At 37.3% G+C, this 22,633-nt stretch overlaps 1 protein-coding gene across 1 annotated transcript in view; it reads right to left on the reverse strand.

Annotated features, from left to right (window-relative positions):
* LOC149532036 (AP-1 complex subunit mu-2-like) overlaps positions 1-22,048 on the reverse strand; it is a 58,292-nt gene extending 36,244 nt beyond the window's left edge. The window contains exon 1 of the mRNA XM_089808416.1: positions 21,969-22,048. Within this exon, the coding sequence (XP_089664542.1) occupies positions 21,969-22,048 (80 nt within the window). The remainder of the gene's footprint in view (positions 1-21,968) is intronic.
* Between the last annotated feature and the right edge of the window lie 585 nt (positions 22,049-22,633).

Raw genomic sequence — 22,633 nt, forward strand, 5'->3', positions numbered from 1 at the left:
TCAATTTGTCTTTTTCTCTTTTTATTTGATTTTTTTATTTTCCCCTTTGAATTAATTTCCCTCTTTGAGATGATTTCGGGATTTGAATTCTAAAATGATCAAGAACTTAGGAAATTAATTAATTAAATTAATTATGTAAATAACTTGATGTTGTGATTAATCCAAATATCTATTGTTTTTCCTTGTTTTCTCTGATTTTATCCTTAATCCTTACTGATTTAATTAAAATCATATTTTTGAAGCCTTTCCAATTTTAGGGTGTCTACACAAACATTGACATGATAGTGGACATGACTACAGGTTATGAAATGTACTCCTTGATGGATGGATTCTTAGGATATAACCAAATAAAAATAGCTCCTAAAGATCAAGAAAAGACAACTTTCTCTTGTGCTTGGGGTACCTTTTTCTAGAATTATATGCCCTTTGGTCTTAAGAATGTAGGTGCTACCTATCAAAGGGCTATGACAACCATTTTCCATGATATGGTGCACAAAAATATGGAGAATTATGTAGATGACACCTTAGCTAAGTCCAAGAAAAGAAATACTCAATTGGATGACCTGAGTTTTATATTAGATTGTATGGAACAATTTCAACTTAGGCTCAATCATAAGAAATATGCTTTTGGTGTCACCTCTAGTGAATTGTTAGGCTACATCATATCCACGAAGGGCATAAAAGTTGATCCTAAGAAAGTACAATCTATAAATATGGAAATGCCACCACCTAGAAACATAGGTCAATTAAGAAGTCTTCAAGGATGTCTACAATCTATAAGGAGGTTTATTTCTCAATTGGTTGATAGGTCTCAACCATTCAATAAGAATTTGCATAAGAGATCTACATGTGTGTGGAATGATGAACATGAAAAGAGTCTTTCTCAAATCATGGAATATTTGGCTAAACCACATATTCTCATGCCTTCTAGTCTAGGGAAGCCTTTGATCTTATACATTTTAGCTACAACTACTTCCTTAGGGGCATTACTAGCACAACATGATGATAATGGAAAGGAGTGCACTATATATTATATCAGAAGAACATTAGTTACTTATGAGATCAATTACAATAACATTGAGAATGCTTATCTTTCTATCATATTTGCATCCCAAAAGCTATGACATTACATGCTAGTTCATACTATACATTTGGTTGTCAAATTTGATCCTCTTTATTACCTCCTGAGTAAGGTTGCACTTGTTGAAAACAATTGATCAATTGTATATTATCTTTGATGATTACACAAAATGTCATATCTTTACCACTTAGCGTATGTTAAGCTCACTTGGGTGATGAAGATAGATTCTTGTGTCTACCGAGCATTCTAGTGTTTGACAAGTTCAAAAGATAGTGTCTATCAAGTACACTCAGGCATCGAAGGGAAGTTAGTAGAAGTTGAGTGTTAACTAAGTTCACTCGGTCAATCAAGGAAACTTGGATGGAACCAGTGCTAACCAAGATCACTTAGTTACCAAAGGAAGTTTTTAAAGATGCAATGCTAACCAAATTCACTTGGTTAACATAGGAAAATCTTTTTAGTGTTAGTGTCTACTGAGCAAGGTCAACTAACGAAGGATTTTCTTGTTTTGGCATATTGAGTTTAATTGATTTGTTTATTAGTTCTAGCTGACTGAGTAGATGGATATTAATTATTCTAAGATGTATTCAAGTCAACTTAACAATGTTTATGATATAAGTATAAGGTCAAGTTAAGGATTGAATGAGTGTAAGTGGATGGAAGAATAGAAGATGCCAAGAGGAAGAAAATTAGAAGGATAAGAATAATATCCTTAGGGAGTTGCAAAGATACATTTGATAAAAAAGGATCAAGTATTTGAGCTAGAATTGAGATCTAAAATCAATAATAAAATTTCATCAAAAATCAAGTCATACCATTGTTACTCTCTAACCATTGTAGTGGGGAACTAAATCTCTTAACAGAGTTGGCTTAACAGTTATTTGTAAATCCTCTAAACAAGGTGGAATTTCTAGATTAAAGAGTCTAAAGACCTCTAACAAGGCCACTCCTAATAGGGTGATTAAATCCTCTAATAGGGTCACTTTAGAAGAGTGAAAATCAGTAACTAGTTGCAATTGGTGATTTTTTCCAAATTGGGTTTCCACGTTAAATCTTGGTGTCACTTGTGTTCATGCTATTTTTGTTTTGTGTATGCAACTAAATTAATTAAGGTTAATTACAGATAATATCTTTATTTTTGCATGTTTAGTATTTACCAAGTAATAGTTGTTATTTCAATGGTTACTGAGTTACAACATATTATTAATGTTAACTGAGTGTCTATGTCTTAATCGAGTAACAACAGTTTCAGCAGATTTTATGTTTTGTATTAATATCTAAGGGATTTGGGATTTATTTTGTGGTAACTGATTCACCCCTCCCCTCTCAGTTACTCCTCTTATATTTCCAAAAATTGGTATAAGAGTTTTTGGTTCTTATAGAGAAAGTTTCGAGGAGCTAAGCTAAAGATTAGAATGTCTTACAGAAGGAAGATCCCCAAGTTGAATGGAGATTGTTAGGATTAACCTTAGATATAAATAATAGTTATATGAAAATATAAATAATATTAGAAAATAATATATCACACATAAGTGAACACAAAACACCAGGATTTAACATGGTTCACCCAATCCCTGGGCTACGTCCACCAACAGCAAGTCTAATATTATTATCCAGTGATTGCAATCTGCAATCCCCTATAGCTAAATAGAAATAATATGGGGAGAAAATTGTACCAAATAAACCTTTGATTCTAATTAGGCTCCACATCACAACAATCTCCCACTTGGAGACTGATCAATAATAACCTTCCACTTGGAGATTGATCATAGCACTGCTAAACCTATAGCTCCCACTAGAATATTAAACCACCTTAGACTCTACTATGCTTTTTATTCTATTCAGTCTAAAAGACCAACCAAATTTGAAGAGGAATTCAACTTCTCCCTTGTTACTACCTTGGTAAACATACCTGTTGGATTATCATTTGTATGTATCTTGTCCAACTTTAACTATCCATCATCCAAAACTGACCAAATGAAATGGTAGCGTAACTATATGTGTTTTGTCTTTGAAGGCAAAGCTGAATTCTTCACAAAATGAAGAGCACTCTCACTATCTATAAATAAATAATTATCCTTTTGAGGGTGTCCCAGATCTTCCATGAAGAATTGAATCCTTATTATCTCATTGGTTGCCTTTGTACCAGCAACATACTCTGCCTCTATAGTGGATAAAGAATTTACCTTCTGTAACCTAGAAACCCAGCTCATTGTTTCCCCACCAATAGTATATACATAACCTATAGAACTCCACTTGGTATCAATATACCCTACCAAATCTAAGTCAACAAAGCCCTATAAGTCAGTAGTAGAGCTCCCAAAGTGTAAACACTTACTGGATGTTCCTCTTAGATATCTGAGAATCAATTTGACTACATTCCAATGCTCAATTCCTAGATGACTCATATACCTGCTAATGACTCCCACTGCATGTGCAATATCTAGCCTTGTACATACCATAGCATACATCAAGCTTCCTATAGTTGAAGCATACGGTACCTTAGACATCTTATCCTCCTCTTCTTGTGTCTTTGGACACATCTCCTTAGTCAACTTCAAATGACTAGGTAAAGGTGTGCTGACAACTTTAGCATTCTCCATAGAGAAATGTTGTAATACCTTCTCAATATAATCAACTTGAGATAAAGTCAATTTCCTATTATTCCTATCTCTACAAATCTTCATACCAAGGATTTGTTTTACTGCCCCCAAATCCTTCATAGAAAATACATGTGCTAATTGTCATTTTAGCCTCTTAATGTGATCCATGTTAGACCCAGCTACAAACATATCATCAACACATAAACATAAAATAATTTAGCTATCATCATCCAAACTCTTAAAATAAACACAATGATCTGAATGACACCTATTGTATCTATGCTCATGCATAAACCTGTCAAATTTCAAATACCATTGCCGAGGTGCTTGCTTCAAGCCATATAAATTTTTCTTCAATATGCACACTAAGTTCTGCTTACCTTTGACCTCAAATCCCTATGGTTGTTCCATATATATCTCTTCATCCAAATCACTATGAAGAAAGGTTATTTTAACATCAAGTTACTCCAAATGCAAATCTTCAATAGCCACAATACTTAAAACAGTGCGAATAGAAGTCATTTTAACAATAGGAGAAAATATCTCATCAAAATCAATGTCATTTTTTTGTGCAAATTCTTTTACAACTAATCTAGCTTTAAATTTTTTCTTACCTCCATCCTCTTCTTTTAACCTATAAACCCATTTATTTTGTAAAGCCCTTTTACCTGTAGGCAACTTGCATAAATCCCATGTCTTATTTTTCAACAAAGAGTTCATTTCATCTTTCATTGCAGACTCCCACTGAATCTTTGTAGCCACCTGCATAGCTTCATCATAACATTTAGGTTCACCAGTTATTAGTAAGTAAAATAGAATATAAAGAAGGAGAAAATCTTTCTAGAGGTCTACTTAGCCTTGTTGACCATCTAACATTCACCAGGGTGTGTGGTATTTGTTGTTGTGATTGTTTCACATCAGGAGAAATTGTTGGAACATCATCTTTTGGAGTATCATCTAGCACTAAATAATCTTCTTTCTTCTCATGTTGCTACAACATATCTTTGTACAAGACTTTCTCATTGAATATGACATCCCTACTTAAAATTTTACAATTTTAAAAATCCCAAAGTCTATTACCAAATTTATTAATGCCATATCCAATAAATACACATTTCTTTGACTTAGCTTCTAGCTTGGTTCTATTTTTAGAATCTATATGAGAAAATGCTTCACAATCAAAGGTTTTGAGAAAAGAATAACTCACCTTGTTACCAGTCCATGCTTCCTCTGGAATACCACAACCCAAACAAGTAGAGGGACCTCTATCAATCAAATATACAAAAGTATTGACAGCCTCTACCCACATGTTTAAGGGCAACCCTGCATGCAATCTCATGTTTCTTGCATGCTCCATTATAGTCCTGTTCATATGTCTAGCCACTCTATTTTCGTATGGAGTCCTTGGAATAGTTTTTTTTCTATGAATACCATTAGTGGAGCAATAATCTTCAAATTCATGACTACAATACTCACCACCATTATCAGATCTGAGACATTTTAATTTCTTACCAGTCTCATTTTCAACCAAACATTTTCATTTCTTAAAAGTTTGAAATACATCATATTTTTGTCTAAGAAAATAAATTCATACTTTTCTAGTTGCATCATCAATAAATGTAACATAATAATGAGAGCCACCAAGGGAAGATACCTAAATTGGTCCCCATACATCTGTATGCACAAGCTCTATTCTCTCACTCTCTTTTTTCCTTCTCAATCTTCACAAAAATCACTTTATTTTATTTTCCATACACACAAATTTCACATAAATCCATATTAACACATTTTAGACTAAAAGTTTCTTTGAATGAAGTACTTTCATACTTTTCTCACTCATGTGCCCAAGTCTACTATGCCACAATGTTGAATCAGAATCTACAACAGTTATTTGTTCTCCCTGCTTAATAGTAGCAACTATTCTTGGACATTCATTAGCCTTGGAACATGTCTTACCTCATTTAGTAGCCAATGATTCCCATTCTACAACTTAATCTTAACTTTTCCCTTTCCAACAATCTAATAGGGTTCATTATCCCTCAAATAAATAAGCCCAAAATCCCCTTGGACATAATCAATGAAATAACCTCTATGAAGTGTAGCATGAAATGAAACACCAGAATCTAAAACCCATGAATCATCAACACTTTCTAAAGATGGAAGCAAAGCATCCTCTTTGGATTTTTTGCTTACCACATTTGCCTCCTTGTTCCCTTCTGGTTTATCTCCTTCATTGTTCTTTCAAGTCCAACAATCTTTCTTCTTATTCCCTAGTTTACCATAGTACCAACAATCTCTTGGTCCTCTGGATTGAGACCTCTTCCCCTTTGACTTTCCTCTTGATTTCCCATAATTTTTGGAATTATATCCTCTCTCAGTCACTCTACCTCTACTTTGTGCATTCAAAGCACTTCCTAACATAGATCCACCTAAAGTTTTCCTACAAGTTTCCTCAGTCAAAATAACATCGATCACATCATCAAATTTTAGGGTATTAGATCTAGAAACATAATTACTTACAGCCATTACCAAGCCATTCCAACTTTCAGGAAAAGAACACAAAATCAAGAGAGTCCTAATTTCTTCATCAAAATTAATACTCATAGAAGATAACTAACTAGTAATAGTATTAAACTCATTTCATACAATTTTGCTAGGGTTTGTATCAACTCTTTTGTTATCTTTTCTTTTGTAATATTTTATTGTCGCTGATGGTGCCAAGCATAATAATTTTTTCAAGTGCCTTTCTATCTAAAATCTCCTAGTCCTCATCTGACATAGCTCCTTGTTTCTTAAATTTTCCTTCCAACAACTTCCATAAATCCTTCTGATAAAGATACTCTTCCATTTATATCTTCCATAACTAAAAGTTATGCCCATTAAACTTCTCCACTTTTAGCTTACCCTTGTCTGCCACTGCTCCCACTCAACCATGAGACATTCCTACAGAGGATTGCTAAAAAAAATGATGACAGTCTAGCTAAAAAAATTGACAACAATTGGGATCTGATACCACTTGTTAGGATTAACCTCAGATGGAAATAACATTTACATGTAAATATAAATAATATTAGAAAATAATAGATCACACATAAGAGAACACAAGACACCAAGATTTAACATGGTTCACCCAATCCCTGGGCTGCATCCACCAACAACAAGTCCAATATTATTATCCAGTGATTACAATATGCAATCCCTTACAACTCAATACTGCCACAAGAAGCTACAATATCACCATTATATTATGAAATCCCTAACCCTAAGCCTTTTTATACTAGCTTTTTCCTCTTACAAAATTAGGGCTAGAATAAGTTGTCCAATGGGAAAAATAGCAATCAATGCCTTTTACAATATAAGGTCATTTTTGGGAGGTCGCTGCCCCCAAATCTTCATAGAAACAATATGGGGAGAAAACTACACCAAATAAACCTTCGAGTCTAATTAGGCAACCATCAATGATTCAGGTCTGAAGTATCTTAATGCCAAGTATGTAAAACCTATTGGAACTATGACTATTGAAGAAATTGCAGAGAAGAAGAATCATAACATTATGACGATTGATATTTATTCAACTCTCAACTATGTTGAATTTGATGAAGTCAAAGACTATGGTACTGCTTATGAGATGTGGATCAAGTTGAAAGCCATCTATGGAGGAGATGATAATGTAAGAAGAGCCAAAGTTGAAAGTCTCAGAGAACAATTTGATCAAACAAAGATGAGAACATTGCAAAGTACATTGATAGAATAAAAGCCATTGTTTGTGCAATCAAAGCCTCAAGAGGAAATATTGAAGATTAAACAGTGGTAAATAAGTTTCTTAGAACACTGCTTCCTATATATGCAATCAGATTATCAAAAATTCAAGAGATGAGATGCAATCCAAAGAATGATATAACATTAAATGCAGTAGTTGGAAGATTGTCAACATTTGAGGTAGATAACTATGATAATTACGTTTCTAGTTATAGCAATATTGAGTCTACATTTGAAGTCAATTTATCACTCAAGAAGAAAGCTAAAAGATCTAAAAGAAAACAATCTAAAAATGAAGAGGAAGATAGTTTTGATAGTGATCTTGAAGCCATTGACTCATTACATGCAAGAAGGTATCCCAAATGAAAAGAAAAGTACAAAGGTAAAATTCCTTTGATATGTTCCTCTTGTGACGAAGTTGGTCACATTGTTGCAAGATGTCCAAATAGAGAATACAAAGATGAAAAGAAGAATAACACATACAAAGGCAAGAAGGATTTTAAAAGCTACAAGGATAAAGGTAAGCAGTTTTGTTTTATGGCTAAAGATTCAGATAATAGTGAAGATGATGAAATGGTATATATTGTTGTAAAAGGTGAATCTATTGATGAAGTTAAAATGGCACTTATTTCTCATGTTAGCAAAAATGATACATGGATTATTGATAGTGTTTGTTCACATCATATGACTTGTGATAAACAAAGTTTGTATTTAAAACAATTGATTAATTGTGTATTGTCTTTGATGTTACACAATATGTCATATCTTTGCCAGTCAGTGTATGTTGAGCTCACTCGGGTGATGAAGATAGTTTCTTGTGTCTGTCAAGCATTCCAATGTCTACCAAGTTTAGAAGATAGCATCTACCAAGTTCACTCGGGTGACAAAGAGAAGTTCATAGAAGTTGAGTGTTAACCGAGCTTACTCAGTTAATGAAGGTGAAGTTGGATGGAACTAGTGCTAACCAAGCTCACTCAGTTACTAAAGGAAGTTTGTGAAGATGCATTGTTAACCAAGTTCACTTGGATAACACAGAAAAATCATTTATGAGTTATTGTCTACCAAGCAAATTTGGCTAACGAAGGATTTTCTTGTTTTAGCATATTGAGCTTAATGGATTTGTTTGTTGGTTCTATCCAACTAAGAAGATGAATATTAATTATTCTAAGTTGTATTCAAGTTGACTTGACAATGCATAAGGTATAAGTATAAGGTCAAGCTGAGGATTGAATGTGTGGAAGTGTACAGAAGAAATGAAGATGCTTAGAGGAAGCGAATTAGAAGGATAAGTAGAATATCCTTGTGGAGTTGCAAAGATACATTTTATTAGGAAGGATCAAGTATACAAGCCATAATTGAGATCTGTAATCAACAATTTTGTTGCATTATTAATCAGATCATCTCATTGTTACTCTCTAACCATCGTAGCAGTGATCTAAATCTCTTAACAGAGTTGGCTTAACACTTATTTGTAAATCCTCTAACAAGGTAGCATTTATGTTGAATTGTCTAAAGACCTCTAACAATGCTACTCATAATAGTGTGATTAAATCCTCTAACAATGTCACACCTAACAGTGTGCTTTGTAACTTTTAATAGGGTTGGCTCCTAATAGGGCTCCCAAATTGGGTTTCCACGTTAAATCTTGGTGTCACTTGTGTTCATGTTATTTCTTTTGTGTATGCAACTAAGTTAAGTTAATCATAGATAATATCATAAGATTTGCATATTAAGCATTTACCAAGTTGCAACATATTATCAATATTAACTGAGTGCCTGTGTGTTTGCCGAGCAACAATATTTTTAGGGAAGTTTGTGTTCTATGTTGACATATAAGGGGTCTGGGATTTATTATAGTGGCAACTGATTCACCCCTCCCCTCTCAGTTACTCCTCTTATATTTCCAACTATTGGTATCAAAGCTATTTGGTGCTTGCAAAGGAGGTTTCAAGGACCTAAGCTAAAGATTGGGATGTCTTATAGAAGAGAGATTTCCAAGCTAAATAGAGATAACTTTGAGGCATGGTAAGAACTTATGAAGTTGCACTTGACAACCATCAGTAATTCAGGTTTGAAATATCTGGAAAATGATTACAAGGCTCCTATTAGAATATTGACTATGGAATAGATTGTTGAAAAGAAAAATATAACATTATGATGATTGACATTGCATCGGCTCTTAACTATGTTGAATTTGATGAAGTCAAAGGATGTGCTATTGCTCATGACATGTGGACTAAACTGAAAGATATCTATGGAGGTGATGATAATGTAAAAAGAGCCAAGGCAAAAAGCTTGAGAGGTCAATTTAATTAGATGAAGATAAGAGAGGATGAAAACATTGCAAAATATGTTGAGAGAATCAATGCTAGTGTCAGTGCTATCAAAGCCTCTAGAGGAACAATTGAAGATGTGACAGTCGTAAGCAAGGTACTCATAACCCTTCTTCCTATCTATGCAATCAGAGTGTCTACTATTCAATAAATGAGATGTGATCCAAATAAAAAGATAAATTTGGATGCTCTAGTTGGAAGATTGACTGCATTTGAACTAGATAACTATGATAATTATACTCCTAGTTCTAGCAATCTTAAGTCTGCATTTGAAGCCAAGTTATCACTAAAGAAGAAGAAATCTCCAAAGTCTACAAGAAAAAAAATTGAAAGTGAAGAGGAAGATAGTTATGATAGTGATCTTGAAGCCATTGAAGCATTATTTGCAAGAAGGTATCCCAAAGGCAAAGCAAAGTACAAAGGTAAAATTCCTTTGATCTATTTCTCTTGCAAAGAAGTTGGACACATTGTTGCAAGATGTCCAAACAAAGCAGACAAAGATGAAAAGAAGCACAGTAAGTACAAAGGCAAGAAGGGTTTTAAGAATTTTAAGGACTACAAGGACAAAGGTAAGAAATCTTGTTTTATGGCTAAAGATTTAAATAGTAGTGAAGGGGATGAAATGGTCTATATTGTTGTAAAAAATGAATCTAATGATGAAGGAGATAAAATGACACTTATCTCTCATGTTAGCAAAAATGATACATTGATCATTGATAGTGGTTGCTCACATCATATGACTGGTGACAAAACAAAGTTTGAACATATGGAACATTATGATGGTGGAAGCGTGAGATTTGGAAACAATGAACCATATTGCATAAAGGGAAAAGGTTGTATCTTACTAAGCAATGAATTTAGATGTGATAATGTTTATTGGGTTGAATGACTAAAACATAATCTACTAAGTGTGGCATAGTTGAATAGCATTGGATTCAAGGTAGAATTCATGAATGGAGAGCCCAACCTGCTAGATGGAAAAGGAAATCTAGTTAGGTCTGGTAAACAAACCAAAATAATCTATTCTACCTAGATCTTAGTGAAAGTTCATGTTTCATTGTTTAAGTAGAAGAAAGATGGTTATGGCTTAAAAGTTTATGTCATGTGAAATTTGATAATCTGATCAAGATAAGCAAAAACAAAAGAGTAAGAGGAATTCCTAGTTTGAGGAAATCTAATATGGGCCTATGTAAGAATTGTCAAACTGGTAAGATGGGCAAGACAAGCTTCAAAAGCAAGAACTATCACTTTAAAGAAGTCTTGGAGCTAGTTTATACAGACTTATGTGGACCCATTGGAATTGAGAGCTATAGTGGAGATAGTATTTTATTTTTTATTTTTATGATTATTCTAGAATGATGACTATAATGTATATGAAAGGGAAGTTAGAAGCTTTTCAAAAGTTTAAGCAGTATCTAGCAAGAGTAGAAAATGAAATTAGAAAGAAGCTAAAGTGTTTGAGGTTAGATAGAGGTGGTGAATTCATCTCTAATGAGTTCAATGAATTCTACATTGAAAGAGGAACCAAAAGACAAGTATCAGCCCCTGGTACACCTTGGCAGAATGGTATAGCTAAAAGAAGGAACATATCCATCATGGATTGTGCAAGAACTTTGATGATAGAAAAAAATGTTATAATCAAATACTGGAAGGAAGCAATCAGTATTGAAGTGCATACCTTGAACATAGTATAGCTAAAGAAAAACTCAAATCAAACTCCTTATGAGTTATGGTATGACTATAAACCTAATATAAGTTACTTGGTAGCAAATGTTATATTCTGAAAGAAACTAAGAAAGGTAAATTTGATGTCAAAGGTGATGAATGCATATTCCTAAGATACTCCAATAGAAGTAAAGTATATAAATGTTTAAACTTATCCACTCATAAGATCATAGAAAGTGCACATGTGAGAATTGATGAGTTTGCAGAAAAGAGTGAAGAAGAGAACAACAAAGAACCTAAGGATTACAAAAGGTTTATTTACTTTGAACCTAATACATTGCCAAATCTAAGTGGAAGTCAGGAGACTTCACCTCCCAAGTCCCCAAAATCTTCAGAAGCATCTAAGTTGTAACCAATGCAACTTGAGTCAAAGTTTGAAGGACCTGAGTCACAAACAGTGGAACCCGAGCTTGATATAGAAGATCATGGTGAGGCTAGTGGAACAAGTTAGATAGAACAATGACAAGAAATAAATTAAAAGGTACATGTTTGCTTATTGAATTTGAACCTACATCAGTTAAAGATGCTTTGGATAATGAAAGCTGGATTGAAGCAATGAATGAAGAAATAAAAGACATAGAAAGGAACAAGACCTAGAATCTTGTTCCTAGACCCAAGGATAAAAATGTAATTGACACAAAGTGAGTTTTCAGAAATAAGTTGAATGAGGATGGAGAAGTTTCAAGAAACAAAGAAAGGTTATTATGAAAAGGTTATTCTCAAGAAGGTATTGATTATGGTAAAACTTTTGCTCCTGTTGCAAGATTGTAAAGTGTTAGGACTTTACTGGCTTATGTTGCATGCAAATGATTTAAAGTTTATCAAATGGATGTGAAATCTATATTTTTTAATGGAATTCTTGAAGAGGAAGTTTACATAGAACAACCTAAAAATTTTGTAGATCCTAGTGAAAAGGATATGGTTTGCAAAATGCACAAAGCATCGTACAGTCTTAAGAAAGATCCCAAAGCTTGGTATGGAAGACTTCATAGCTATTTGATAAAGATTGTTTTCAAAGAACAAATGATAATAGTAGCTTGTATATCAAAGAAAGACCAAAAAAGAAGACTGTATCGGCAAAAATCTTTATAGATGACACATTGTTTACTGGAAATGATGACTTGTGCAAATCCTTTTCAAAAGAGATGAGTAAAGAATTTGAAATGTCCATGTTTGGAGAAATAAAATTCTTTGTTGGACTATAGATTCAATAGAAGAAATATGGTATCTACATTGCTCAATCTATATATATCGAGGACATACTAAAGAAGTTTGGAATGAAAGATTCAAGACCAGTTGGAACACCTATGTCCAATGGACATAAGCTTTCTGTTGTATTTTAATCTTTCCACCAAAATTCATAATTCATATTGCCCTTCCCGCCTTTGAAATGTCCATAATCAAATACCCATGGAAATATTAAAATACCAAGCTTCGAACCTTATAACATATTTTTTGCAACCCGCAAGTTCTCTACCGTCAGATCTGAGGAAGATCGACAGTTGGCACTATCTCGCCATTGGAAGTTGCACGGTTAATACGTTAGCGACATGGTGCCCAGAGGACACGTGTCTGGTGGGTCCAGCTTGTAGGGCAGACATGTTTTGACGGGTCAGAAAAGTTCCACGGCACCATGGGCGCTATGTCGCTATCATGTATTGGCCGAAAAATCTTCATAGCGACATAGCGCCTGACAGAAATGTCTTACGGCGGGCGGTCAGTTTCACGGGCTGAAAAGTTCAAAAGGCGGCAAGGGGCCATGTCGCCATCGAAAAAATCATGAGTTTTTTGATAGCGACATAGCACCCGGGTGGCCGGAGGGTGTTTCTATAGTGAGCCCCAGTGTCGACGGGCAAGGTTCGCGGCAATGGAAAAGTCACCACGGCAAGAGCTTCAGGTAGGTGGTTGGGTCCCATTTTGTACCTCATCTACCCAGTTGGTGGAGTCTGGTGCCGTGGTGGCGAATTATTTGAAGACACATGAAAATCAAAAGACATGTCATCAGTTGGGCACTATGGCACTATGGGGAATTGGCCTCGATTTCCTCATAGCGACATAGCACCTTGTTGACACGTGGCCACTCTGTGGGGTCAAAGTCTTGGATCTGCTAGGTTGATGCTTTGAAGGCCAATAGGGAGGTGCCAAGTGTATCAGTCAGAGCATATGTGGTTCACGGGCCTATCAATTTTTAGGGTATGTGCAGAGTACGAGGTGGTCATGATTGTCAAATTAAGATTGATCTACAATGGGCGCCATCACGCTATGAGGAACTGCTCGAGAGATATCAACAGTGACATAGCGCCTGGGCACCACGTGTCCTGGTGGGACCATATTTTCATGTAGCTAGCGCAGTAAAGGGTTTGGGTCACTCGTAACTGCCAGATCAGTTCAGATCGATGGATGACGCCATGTCGCTATGGTGAAGTTGTGTGATCTTTACCATAGTGACATAGTGCCCATCTGCCACGTGGATCAGTAGGGCCAGGTCTCACAAAGTACGCCAGGTGCCATTCGAGTGTGGTGCAGTTGCTGAGGTGGTGCCAGATATGATGGGCCTGGGGTAAGGATAGCACAGTGATATGACGAGTCTTCATGATCGTCCAATTTTAAGGCCAATCAACGGTTGGTGCTATCTCGCCATCGAAAGCTGCATGATGGATACCATGGCGACAAAGCGCCTTGCTGATACATGTCTCATTGGCTCGGCCAGGGTTGACGGTTAATGGCTGGTAGTTAGTGTCGCGGTCAGGTTGTAATCACCACAGTTAATGATAACAGTTCAAGGGTGGCACGGTTAGTTCAATAAAAGGAGGTCAACCACAGAGGACTTCCGAGTGGCAAAATGAAAAGAAGCGATTGGCCCGCGTGGCCCAGTTGGTTTATGAAATTAGGTTGACTTTTTGCCCCCGCTAATTCATGAACCTAAAAAGCAAAGGTGATCGATTTTGTTGTGTGATCTGATCTTCATGATCAATCCCGACCTACCAGAAATGAATACGAAATATAGGGAGACACTCCACCATCTTCGTCGATCCATCTACCCAGTTAGAACATTGATGGCACCATTTTCAGTCCTCTCAGGACACCTGTTGCAACAAAGATCAAATTTTCCTCAGATTTCCATGATTGTCCTTCGCAGGACTTAATGGCAGGTAGCTGCAGGGTCACTTCAGCAGGAAAAGATCTTAGTTATGCCTGAACTATAAAGGCAAATTTTGTAGTTTTTGTAAAAAAATGACTCCTTTTCTGATTTCTCTGCTACTGCTCGCAGGTCTGCAGTGTAAAATTCCCTTTGTCTCTGAGCTATATAACATTTTGTATCATCTCCTTTAGCCATCAATATATATGTGCATCTGTCTTGCCTCTCATTGGTGTATTGTTGAGATCTGTGGCCTGCATACTGTATCTATTTTCGACCTATTGGATAATATATAAGTGAAATCCTTTTCCTTGTGTTATTCAGTTTGGTTTCCTGATCTGTATGTGGTTGTTGATTGACATAAGTTTGGGTGTGTATGTCTTTTGAATGTTATCTTGGTTCTGTAGTGCATAAATGGGCAAAAATGAGTCTAAACACTCTATTTTGGTGCATCACCTCCTTAGATTAGAACTAGGTAGATTTGTTTTTGTGCTCTCCTTCTCCCTTTTCCTCTCCAAGAGTAGTTAGGTGCACCCTGATAGTAAGAGGAAGTTGGCCTTCTCCGGAGACTCAACCTCGTAGTTCAAGTCCCACAGCTTGGAGGTTGTTTCCATGTTTCACTAGGTTGTCTTCACGCATAGGCCTTGGACAAGGGTGCAAACCTAAGTGACAACAGTTTTTGGCACGCCTAGTGGGACACTTTTTTCAAACAAAATTTAAAGTCTACTGGTGTCAAGAAGAAAGAGTTTCAAAGATTAATGTTGAAGAGGTAGTGCTGGCTTCAGTATTCAAGCCTTAAAGAGGCTGATTCTTCAAAGTACTTGGCGACTTTGAACATCAACAAATATAGTTCCAGGCCAAAGTTGTAGTAATTCATGCCCAAAGTTGAAACAAGGGCATCTTCTAGAGGTAAATTTCAATATCAAGAGCTTTCTCTTTCAAATCCCAGAAGAAGGAGGACTAGAAATTCATTATCACCAGTTAAGGGTATAATAACAGTTAATATACCTGTAAGATTTGTCTCTACTCCTCCTGTTGCTCGAACTCGGCCTAGATTGCCATCAACACTCATCAATAGAACACTTGTTTACATGGCACAGCCAAGAGTTCATGTTTTTGCCACCTTTAATGGTGGAAGTCCTCTATTGTTAGCCCAAAGACATGATATACCAGTATCTGCACTAAAAAGTATACCTAATTTTACTGGTGAAACTTCCATCTCCCCTTTAGAGCATATCCAAGAAGTAGCAAATGTCTGTAATATTCATGGTATCACAGAGGATGATGTTGCTGTCAAACTTTTAGCCTCATCTTTAAAAGGAAAAGCATTACAATGGTATAGAGGCTTAGCTCATGGTTCTATAACCGATTGGGATGGACTAGGAGCAGGATTGTGCAAACATTTTGAGGATAAAAGTGACTACCTGTCACTTTTAGAGCAGCTGACTACTATAAAAAGGGCCTCCCATGAATGTATGACTAATTTTAACTATAGATTTCAAAAGACATGGGATAGAATACCTACTACAGTGAAACCTACCCCCAGTAATGCCTTCTTGCATTACCTTAGAGCTTTTAACAGTGATATTGCCACTACAATCCAAACTATGGGAGGAGATACCTTGCCTAATGCTTATGAGATAGCCATAAAAGTTGAGAACATCCTGATACAAGGAGGAAAGTTGGCTCCAAGGCCCCCTATGCCTTTCTTTCTTGATGTTCCCAACCACCAACCAGCAATAGCCCCTCTTCCTACAACTTCTACATCACAAGCCCTTCCTCCAGTCCCTCAAGCTTCCACATCCTCAAATGGGGTAGATGAACTTAAAGAGATGCTCCAAGGTCTAGTGCTGAACACAGAAAAAAAGAGAAGACCCTGGATAAAAAATTGCAAGAACAGGGGAGGGAGTTGAAGGACCAAGGGAAGAGATTAGAGGATAGTTTTTCTATAATACAAAAAATGAGTAACAAAGTGGTGGCCTTGGAAAGGCAGCAAGCTCAAGGTGGCAAGCCTCCCCAATTGCAATAGCAGGCTCCAAATGGTGGTAGGTCTCCTAATCAGTGGAATAGCTCTTTTGATCAGGGTCAGCAAAATAGTCATGCTTTTGCTTCAAGCTCAAATCAGAACAGAGCTATAGTACCTCAAAATAACTTGGCCCAAGATCAAGATTTCTATCCTTCCTGCAACTATTCTTATACCTATTGCATGTGCTAGAAGGCAGAATCTTATTTGGCCCTGACTGACCAAGAACCTGCAGCAAAGCAATCATACAAGGAGGCCTCATATATTCAAGGACATGATGATTGCTCTTTCATGAATCATCAGATTGGGGAGCATTGTAATGTAAACTAGGATTCTATTTCTCATAACACAAGAAGTAAGAGGAGAGCTATGGAACATGCTGCCCCTCCTTCTCCTAGGCAAGCCTCAACTTCAAGTGTTGCACCTCATGCACATGCAGCAAATGAACAAATAAGTACTTCACAGCAGCAAAAGCAAGATTCTAGAAAGAAAGATGCAAGTGATCCTTATGTTGCCCCATCTCAACCTCTTATAAGTGTAGCTCCCAAAGTTCCTACCAAAGTTCCTAACACACCATTGAGTGTGGTAGAGAAAATGAAGAAGACCAATGTGAATATCTCCATGTGGGATGCTATTGCTACCATACCAATACAGAAGAGGATGCTGTAGCAAGAGTTGGAGAAGATTGAACCCAAGGATCAGCCATCTATCATGGAGAGTGCCATAAGTCTAGTACAACCAGCAGGGGATGTGGAGACAAATAAAAAGGTTAGACCTCCTCCATTCTATGTTTCTCTGATTATAGGGGGAAAATTAGTCCACAATTGCATGATAGATTCAGGGGCTAGTAGCTCAGTAATGCCTAGGTGTGTTGTTGATGCTTTAGGAATGAAATATGAGCCCATTGTTAGGGATGTGTTACAATTAGATGGTAGTACTGTCAAAACTGTTGGTATCCTTAGGAATGTGGAGATGGCCCTACATGCATGCCCTGGTTGCACTGTGATTCAAGACATATCTGTTGCTGAAGTCAAGCCCTATTTTGCTATCTATCTCTCAAGAGACTTCACTACTCAAATTGGTGGATTCATATCTGCTGATTGGTCATATATGTCATTTAAGAGCAGATATGGAGCCAATGCCTCAATTAGAGAAAAACCTCAAGCCCTTCATCACACTGAATCTTACAACCCCAATCTCATCAACATGAATTGCCCTATTCTAGAGATGGATGAAAATGACATAGTAAATGAGCCTGCCACTTCCATAGCAAAGATTCTTGATTTCTTCTTGGATGAATGGGCTAGTACGTATCAGTTTGAGCCTATGTCAGAGACTCTTGAGACAGGTCTTAGTACATATTGCATAATAGAGAAAGATGCTCAAGTTCTTGATCTAATCGCGACTAATGATGATATAAGTGGAACATGGAGTATGTACTTTGGTGGCTCAAGGAATAGAAATGGATTAGGGGCTGGTGTTATGTTGATCTCTCCTGCACAAATAAGATACTACTTCTCCTTTGGGCTCCAATTTAGTTGCACCAATAATGTGGTCGAGTATGAATCTTTGATTCAAGGTCTCTTACTTGCCCAAAAGAGAGGAATTCAAGCCTTGAGAGTATATGGGGATAGTGAGTTGGTAGTTAAACAAGTGAGAAACCAGAATATCACCAAAAATGGCCTGCTCAAGTCTTACAAACACAGAGTCTGGGATTTGCTTGAGGGCTTCAATGCATTTAATATTCAGAGCATTCCTAGGAAAGAAAATAAACATGCTGATAGACTTGCAGCAGTGGGTGCAACTTATGATGTACCAAGGAATCTTGAGGAAGAAAAGAAGCAACAAATAAGGGTGGTGGTGAGGCCTGCCATCCCTAACAACAACACTCATTAGCAGGTGTTTGATTCTGATGAGCAAATTGTGAGTTTCTTGCAGAATGAGGCAGAATTCTCAGATAGAAACCAGTCAAGACTACAAGATCAGTATGGTGATCAGATCATTCATCTTAGTTCTAACAAGTTGCCCAAGGGTCTCATTACCTTGGAGAGTGTCTTTAATCCTAATGATCAAACAAGAGGCAAAGGAATGAATCTAGTTGTAGAAAAAGATGATCATGCCCCAGTTACAATTGTTGATGGAAAATCTTTGAATATGGGGAAGGTATGTTCTGAAACTAAGCAAGAAAACTTCATTTAGTTATGTCAAGAATTTAATGATGTATTTGCTTGGACATATGATGATTTAAAAGGGTTTGACCCTAGTTTTTTTTAGCATACCATATATTTAATTGATAGGGCCAAACCAGTAAGGCAAAAACAGAGGCCAGTGAATCCTAAGATTGAACCTCTAATGAGAAAGGAGCTATCCAAGTTGATTGAGGCTAATATAATATTTCCTATAAAACACTCATCATGGGTAGCTAATCTTGTCCCTGTAAGGAAGAAAAATGGAGAAATCAAACTGTGTGGACTTTAGAGACCTTAATTAGGCTTCTCTTAAAGATCACCATCCTCTCCCTTCCATGGAGCAAATCCTATCCAGAGTCAGTGGGTCAAGGAGATTCTCTTTTCTTGATGGATTTTCTGGTTATAACCAAGTGTTAGTTAAAGAATCTGATAGACATAAAACAGCATTTACTACTAAATGGGGCACCTATGCTTATTGCAAGATGCCATTTGGACTAACAAATGAAGGTGCCACATTTCAGAAGGCAATGGAGATGGCCTTCAAAAAATTAATTGACAAGTTTGTCTTAGTGTACCTTGATGATATAACTGTATATTCAAAAAATATAGAAGATCATTTTGATCATCTGAGACAGGTATTTCTAAGATGTAGAGAGTTTGGGGTTTCCCTTAACCCAGCCAAGTGTGTCTTTGCTACAAGCCAAGGAAAATTATTGGGACATTTTGTATCTAAGGATGGGCTAACCATTGATCTGGAAAGAACAAAGGCAATACTTGCCCTTCCTATTCCTAAACACAAGAAGGGGCTGCAAAGTTTCCTCGGTAGAATAGATTTTGTAAGAAGGTTTATTCCTAATCTTGCTACCATGGTGAAACCTCTTACATCTATGCTTAAGAAAGGTATGGTCTTCTCATGACCAAGGAAGGGAAGGAGAGTTTTGAAGAGATCAAGACAGCCATAGCCTCAGCCCCTACTCTCATGAACCCAAATTTTGAAAAAGATTTCATCCTCTACACTCTAGGTGGTGAGTCAAGTATCTCTGTTGTCTTGACTCAAACAAATGACAAGGATGAGGAGCAGCCCATAGCCTTCTTTAGTGAAGGGCTCAAGGAATATGAAGATAAGTACAACTTTGTTGAGAAGCAGGCCCTTGCGGTCATCAAAGCCTTGAAGAAATTCAAGCACCTCTTATCCCACAATAGGATCCATTTGTTGGTGCCCCATGCCAGTGTAAAAGACTTCTTGTTAAGCAAGGATATCAGTGAAAAGAGAGCTGGATGGATCACTAGGGTAATGGAATATGATGTTGACATTCAGATTACCAAGCTGGTAAGAGGGAAAGGGTTGTGCAAAGAAATGTTATCAGGCTAGGATTCAAATGAAGAGGCTGCTATGGTAATCACAGAGCAACAGGAGGTAAGAAATGCTAATGGTCCAAGGAGCTAGATAAATGATATGAAGAGCTTCTTATCAGGGAATGGATACCCTCAAGGATTGGACAGAACTAAAAGGAGACAATATAAACTGCAGTCCATTCCCTATGTTGTGATTGATGGTATCCTATTCAGGAAGGATTTTAATGGGACCCTGTTGAGATGCATTGAAGTGGATCAGGCTGAGAGGATGATTAAGGAACTTCATGATGGCCTTGATGGTGGCCATTTCTCTGCAAGAACAACTACCATGAAGATCATGAGGATTGGTTATTATTGGCCATCTCTGTTCCATGATTGTTATGGATATGTGAGAAAATGTGAGAAGTGTGCTTTCTTTTCATGCAAACAGAGGCTTACAACTCTCCCCCTTCGTCCTATTCAGGTGGATCAGCCCTTTACCCAATGGGGGTTGGATTTTATAGGCCCCATTAATCCTCCATCTAGTGTAGGTCATAAATGGATTTTGGCTGCTACTAATTATTTCACTAGGTGGACAGAGGCAGTTGTCTTGAAGGATGCCACAGAACCATCAGTTGTTGAATTCCTTGATGGAATTGTATCTAGGTTTGGTGCTCCTTCTACTATCATCTTGGACAATGCTAAGTCTTTTGTTGGAACCTAGATTTGTGCATGGGCAATGAATCACAATATCTACCTGAGCACATCATCAAATTACTATCCCCAGGGTAATGGTTTGGTTGAGTCTTCCAACAAGAATTTGATCAGAATCATGAAGAGGACAATAGAAGACAATCAGAGGGTCTGGCATAAGAAATTAAAAATTGCTCTGTGGGCTGATAGGATAACACCCAAGAGATCTGTTGGGAATTCACCTTTTATGCTGGTATATGGTAGGGAAGCCAGACTCCCAATTTCATTGGAATTACCATCCTTGGAGTTGGCTCATCAGCTGGAATTGATTGAAGATAATGCCATGTCAGTAAGAATGGCAGAGCTGATTGAACTAGAAGAAAAGAGAAATAAAGCTATGCAAACCTTGGAGATGCATCAGCAGCAGATGAAAAGGAGTTTTGATAAGAAAACTAGGGTCAGGACCTTCAGAGAAGGAGATTTAGTTCTAAAGTGGGATGCAGATAGGGCAAAACCAGGAAGACATTCCAAATTTGATGCACTATGGAGTGGCCCCTATCTGATTGCCAGTTGCAAGCAGGCTAATGCATTTTAGTTGAGCAGGCCAAATGGTGAAATTTTGCCCATTCCAGTCAATGGGATCTATCTGAAGCCCTGTTTTTAAAGATTGTGAATCCATGTATATAAGTAGTTTAGTTTCTTTTCTATTGTTTCCTGCTTTTTAAGAAGTGCGCGGGCACAGCCATCTCCCTGTGAGCTAGCAGATTTTAAGGTGTCTCAGGTTGCAGAAGAAGTTTTGTTTTTTGTTTCTAGTTGCAGTTGCAGAGCTAGGGTTTTCAATGTTTTGATCTCCTCACAGAAGGGTTAGGGTTTTTCAGTTCTTAGATTCATACTTTTTCGACCTTGTGACCCAATGGATTGTTTACAGGCACTGGTCATGCATTGAGCAGGCTCATGCCCCCTGTGAGTCACCAGAAATGTTGTATTTTAATCTTCCCGCCAAAATTCATAATTCATATTGCCCTTCCCGCCTTTGAAATGTCCATAATCAAATACCTGTGGAAATATTAAAATACCAAGCTTCGAACCTTATAACATATTTTTTGTGGCCCGCAAGTTCTCTGCTGTCAGATCTGAGGAAGATTGACAATTGGCGTTGTCTCGCCATTGGAAGTTACACGGTTAATACGTTAGCGACATGGCGCCCGGAGGACACGTGTCCGGTGGGTCCAGCTTGCAAGGTAGACATGTTTCGACAGGTCAAAAAAGTTCCACGGCACCATGGGCGCTATGTCGCTATCATGTATTGGCCAGAAAATCTTCATAGTGACATAGTGCCCAACGAAAATGTCTTACGGCAGGCGATCGGTTTTACAGGCCAGAAAGTTCAAAAGGTAGCAAGGTGCCATGTCACCATCAGAAAACTCACGAGTTTTTTGATAGCGACATAGCGCCCGATCGGCTGGAGGGTATTTCTACGGTGAGTCCCAGTGTCGGCGAGCAAGGTTCGCGGCAACGAAAAAGTCACCACGGCAAGAGCTTCAGGCAGGTGGTTAGGTCCCATTTTGTACCTCATCTGCCCAGTTGGTGGAGTCTGGTGTCATGGTGGCAAATTATTTGAAGACACGTGCAAATCAGAAGACATGTCATCAGTTGGGCACTATGGCGCTATGGGGAATTGGCCTCGATTTCCTCATAGCGACATATCGCCTTGTTGACACGTGGCCGCTCTATGGGGTCAAAGTCTTGGGTC

This window comes from Cupressus sempervirens, chromosome 11 (genome assembly GCF_028749045.1).
Source record: "Cupressus sempervirens isolate cs-2001-9-10 chromosome 11, ASM2874904v1, whole genome shotgun sequence".
Classification (NCBI taxonomy): Eukaryota; Viridiplantae; Streptophyta; class Pinopsida; order Cupressales; family Cupressaceae; genus Cupressus; species Cupressus sempervirens.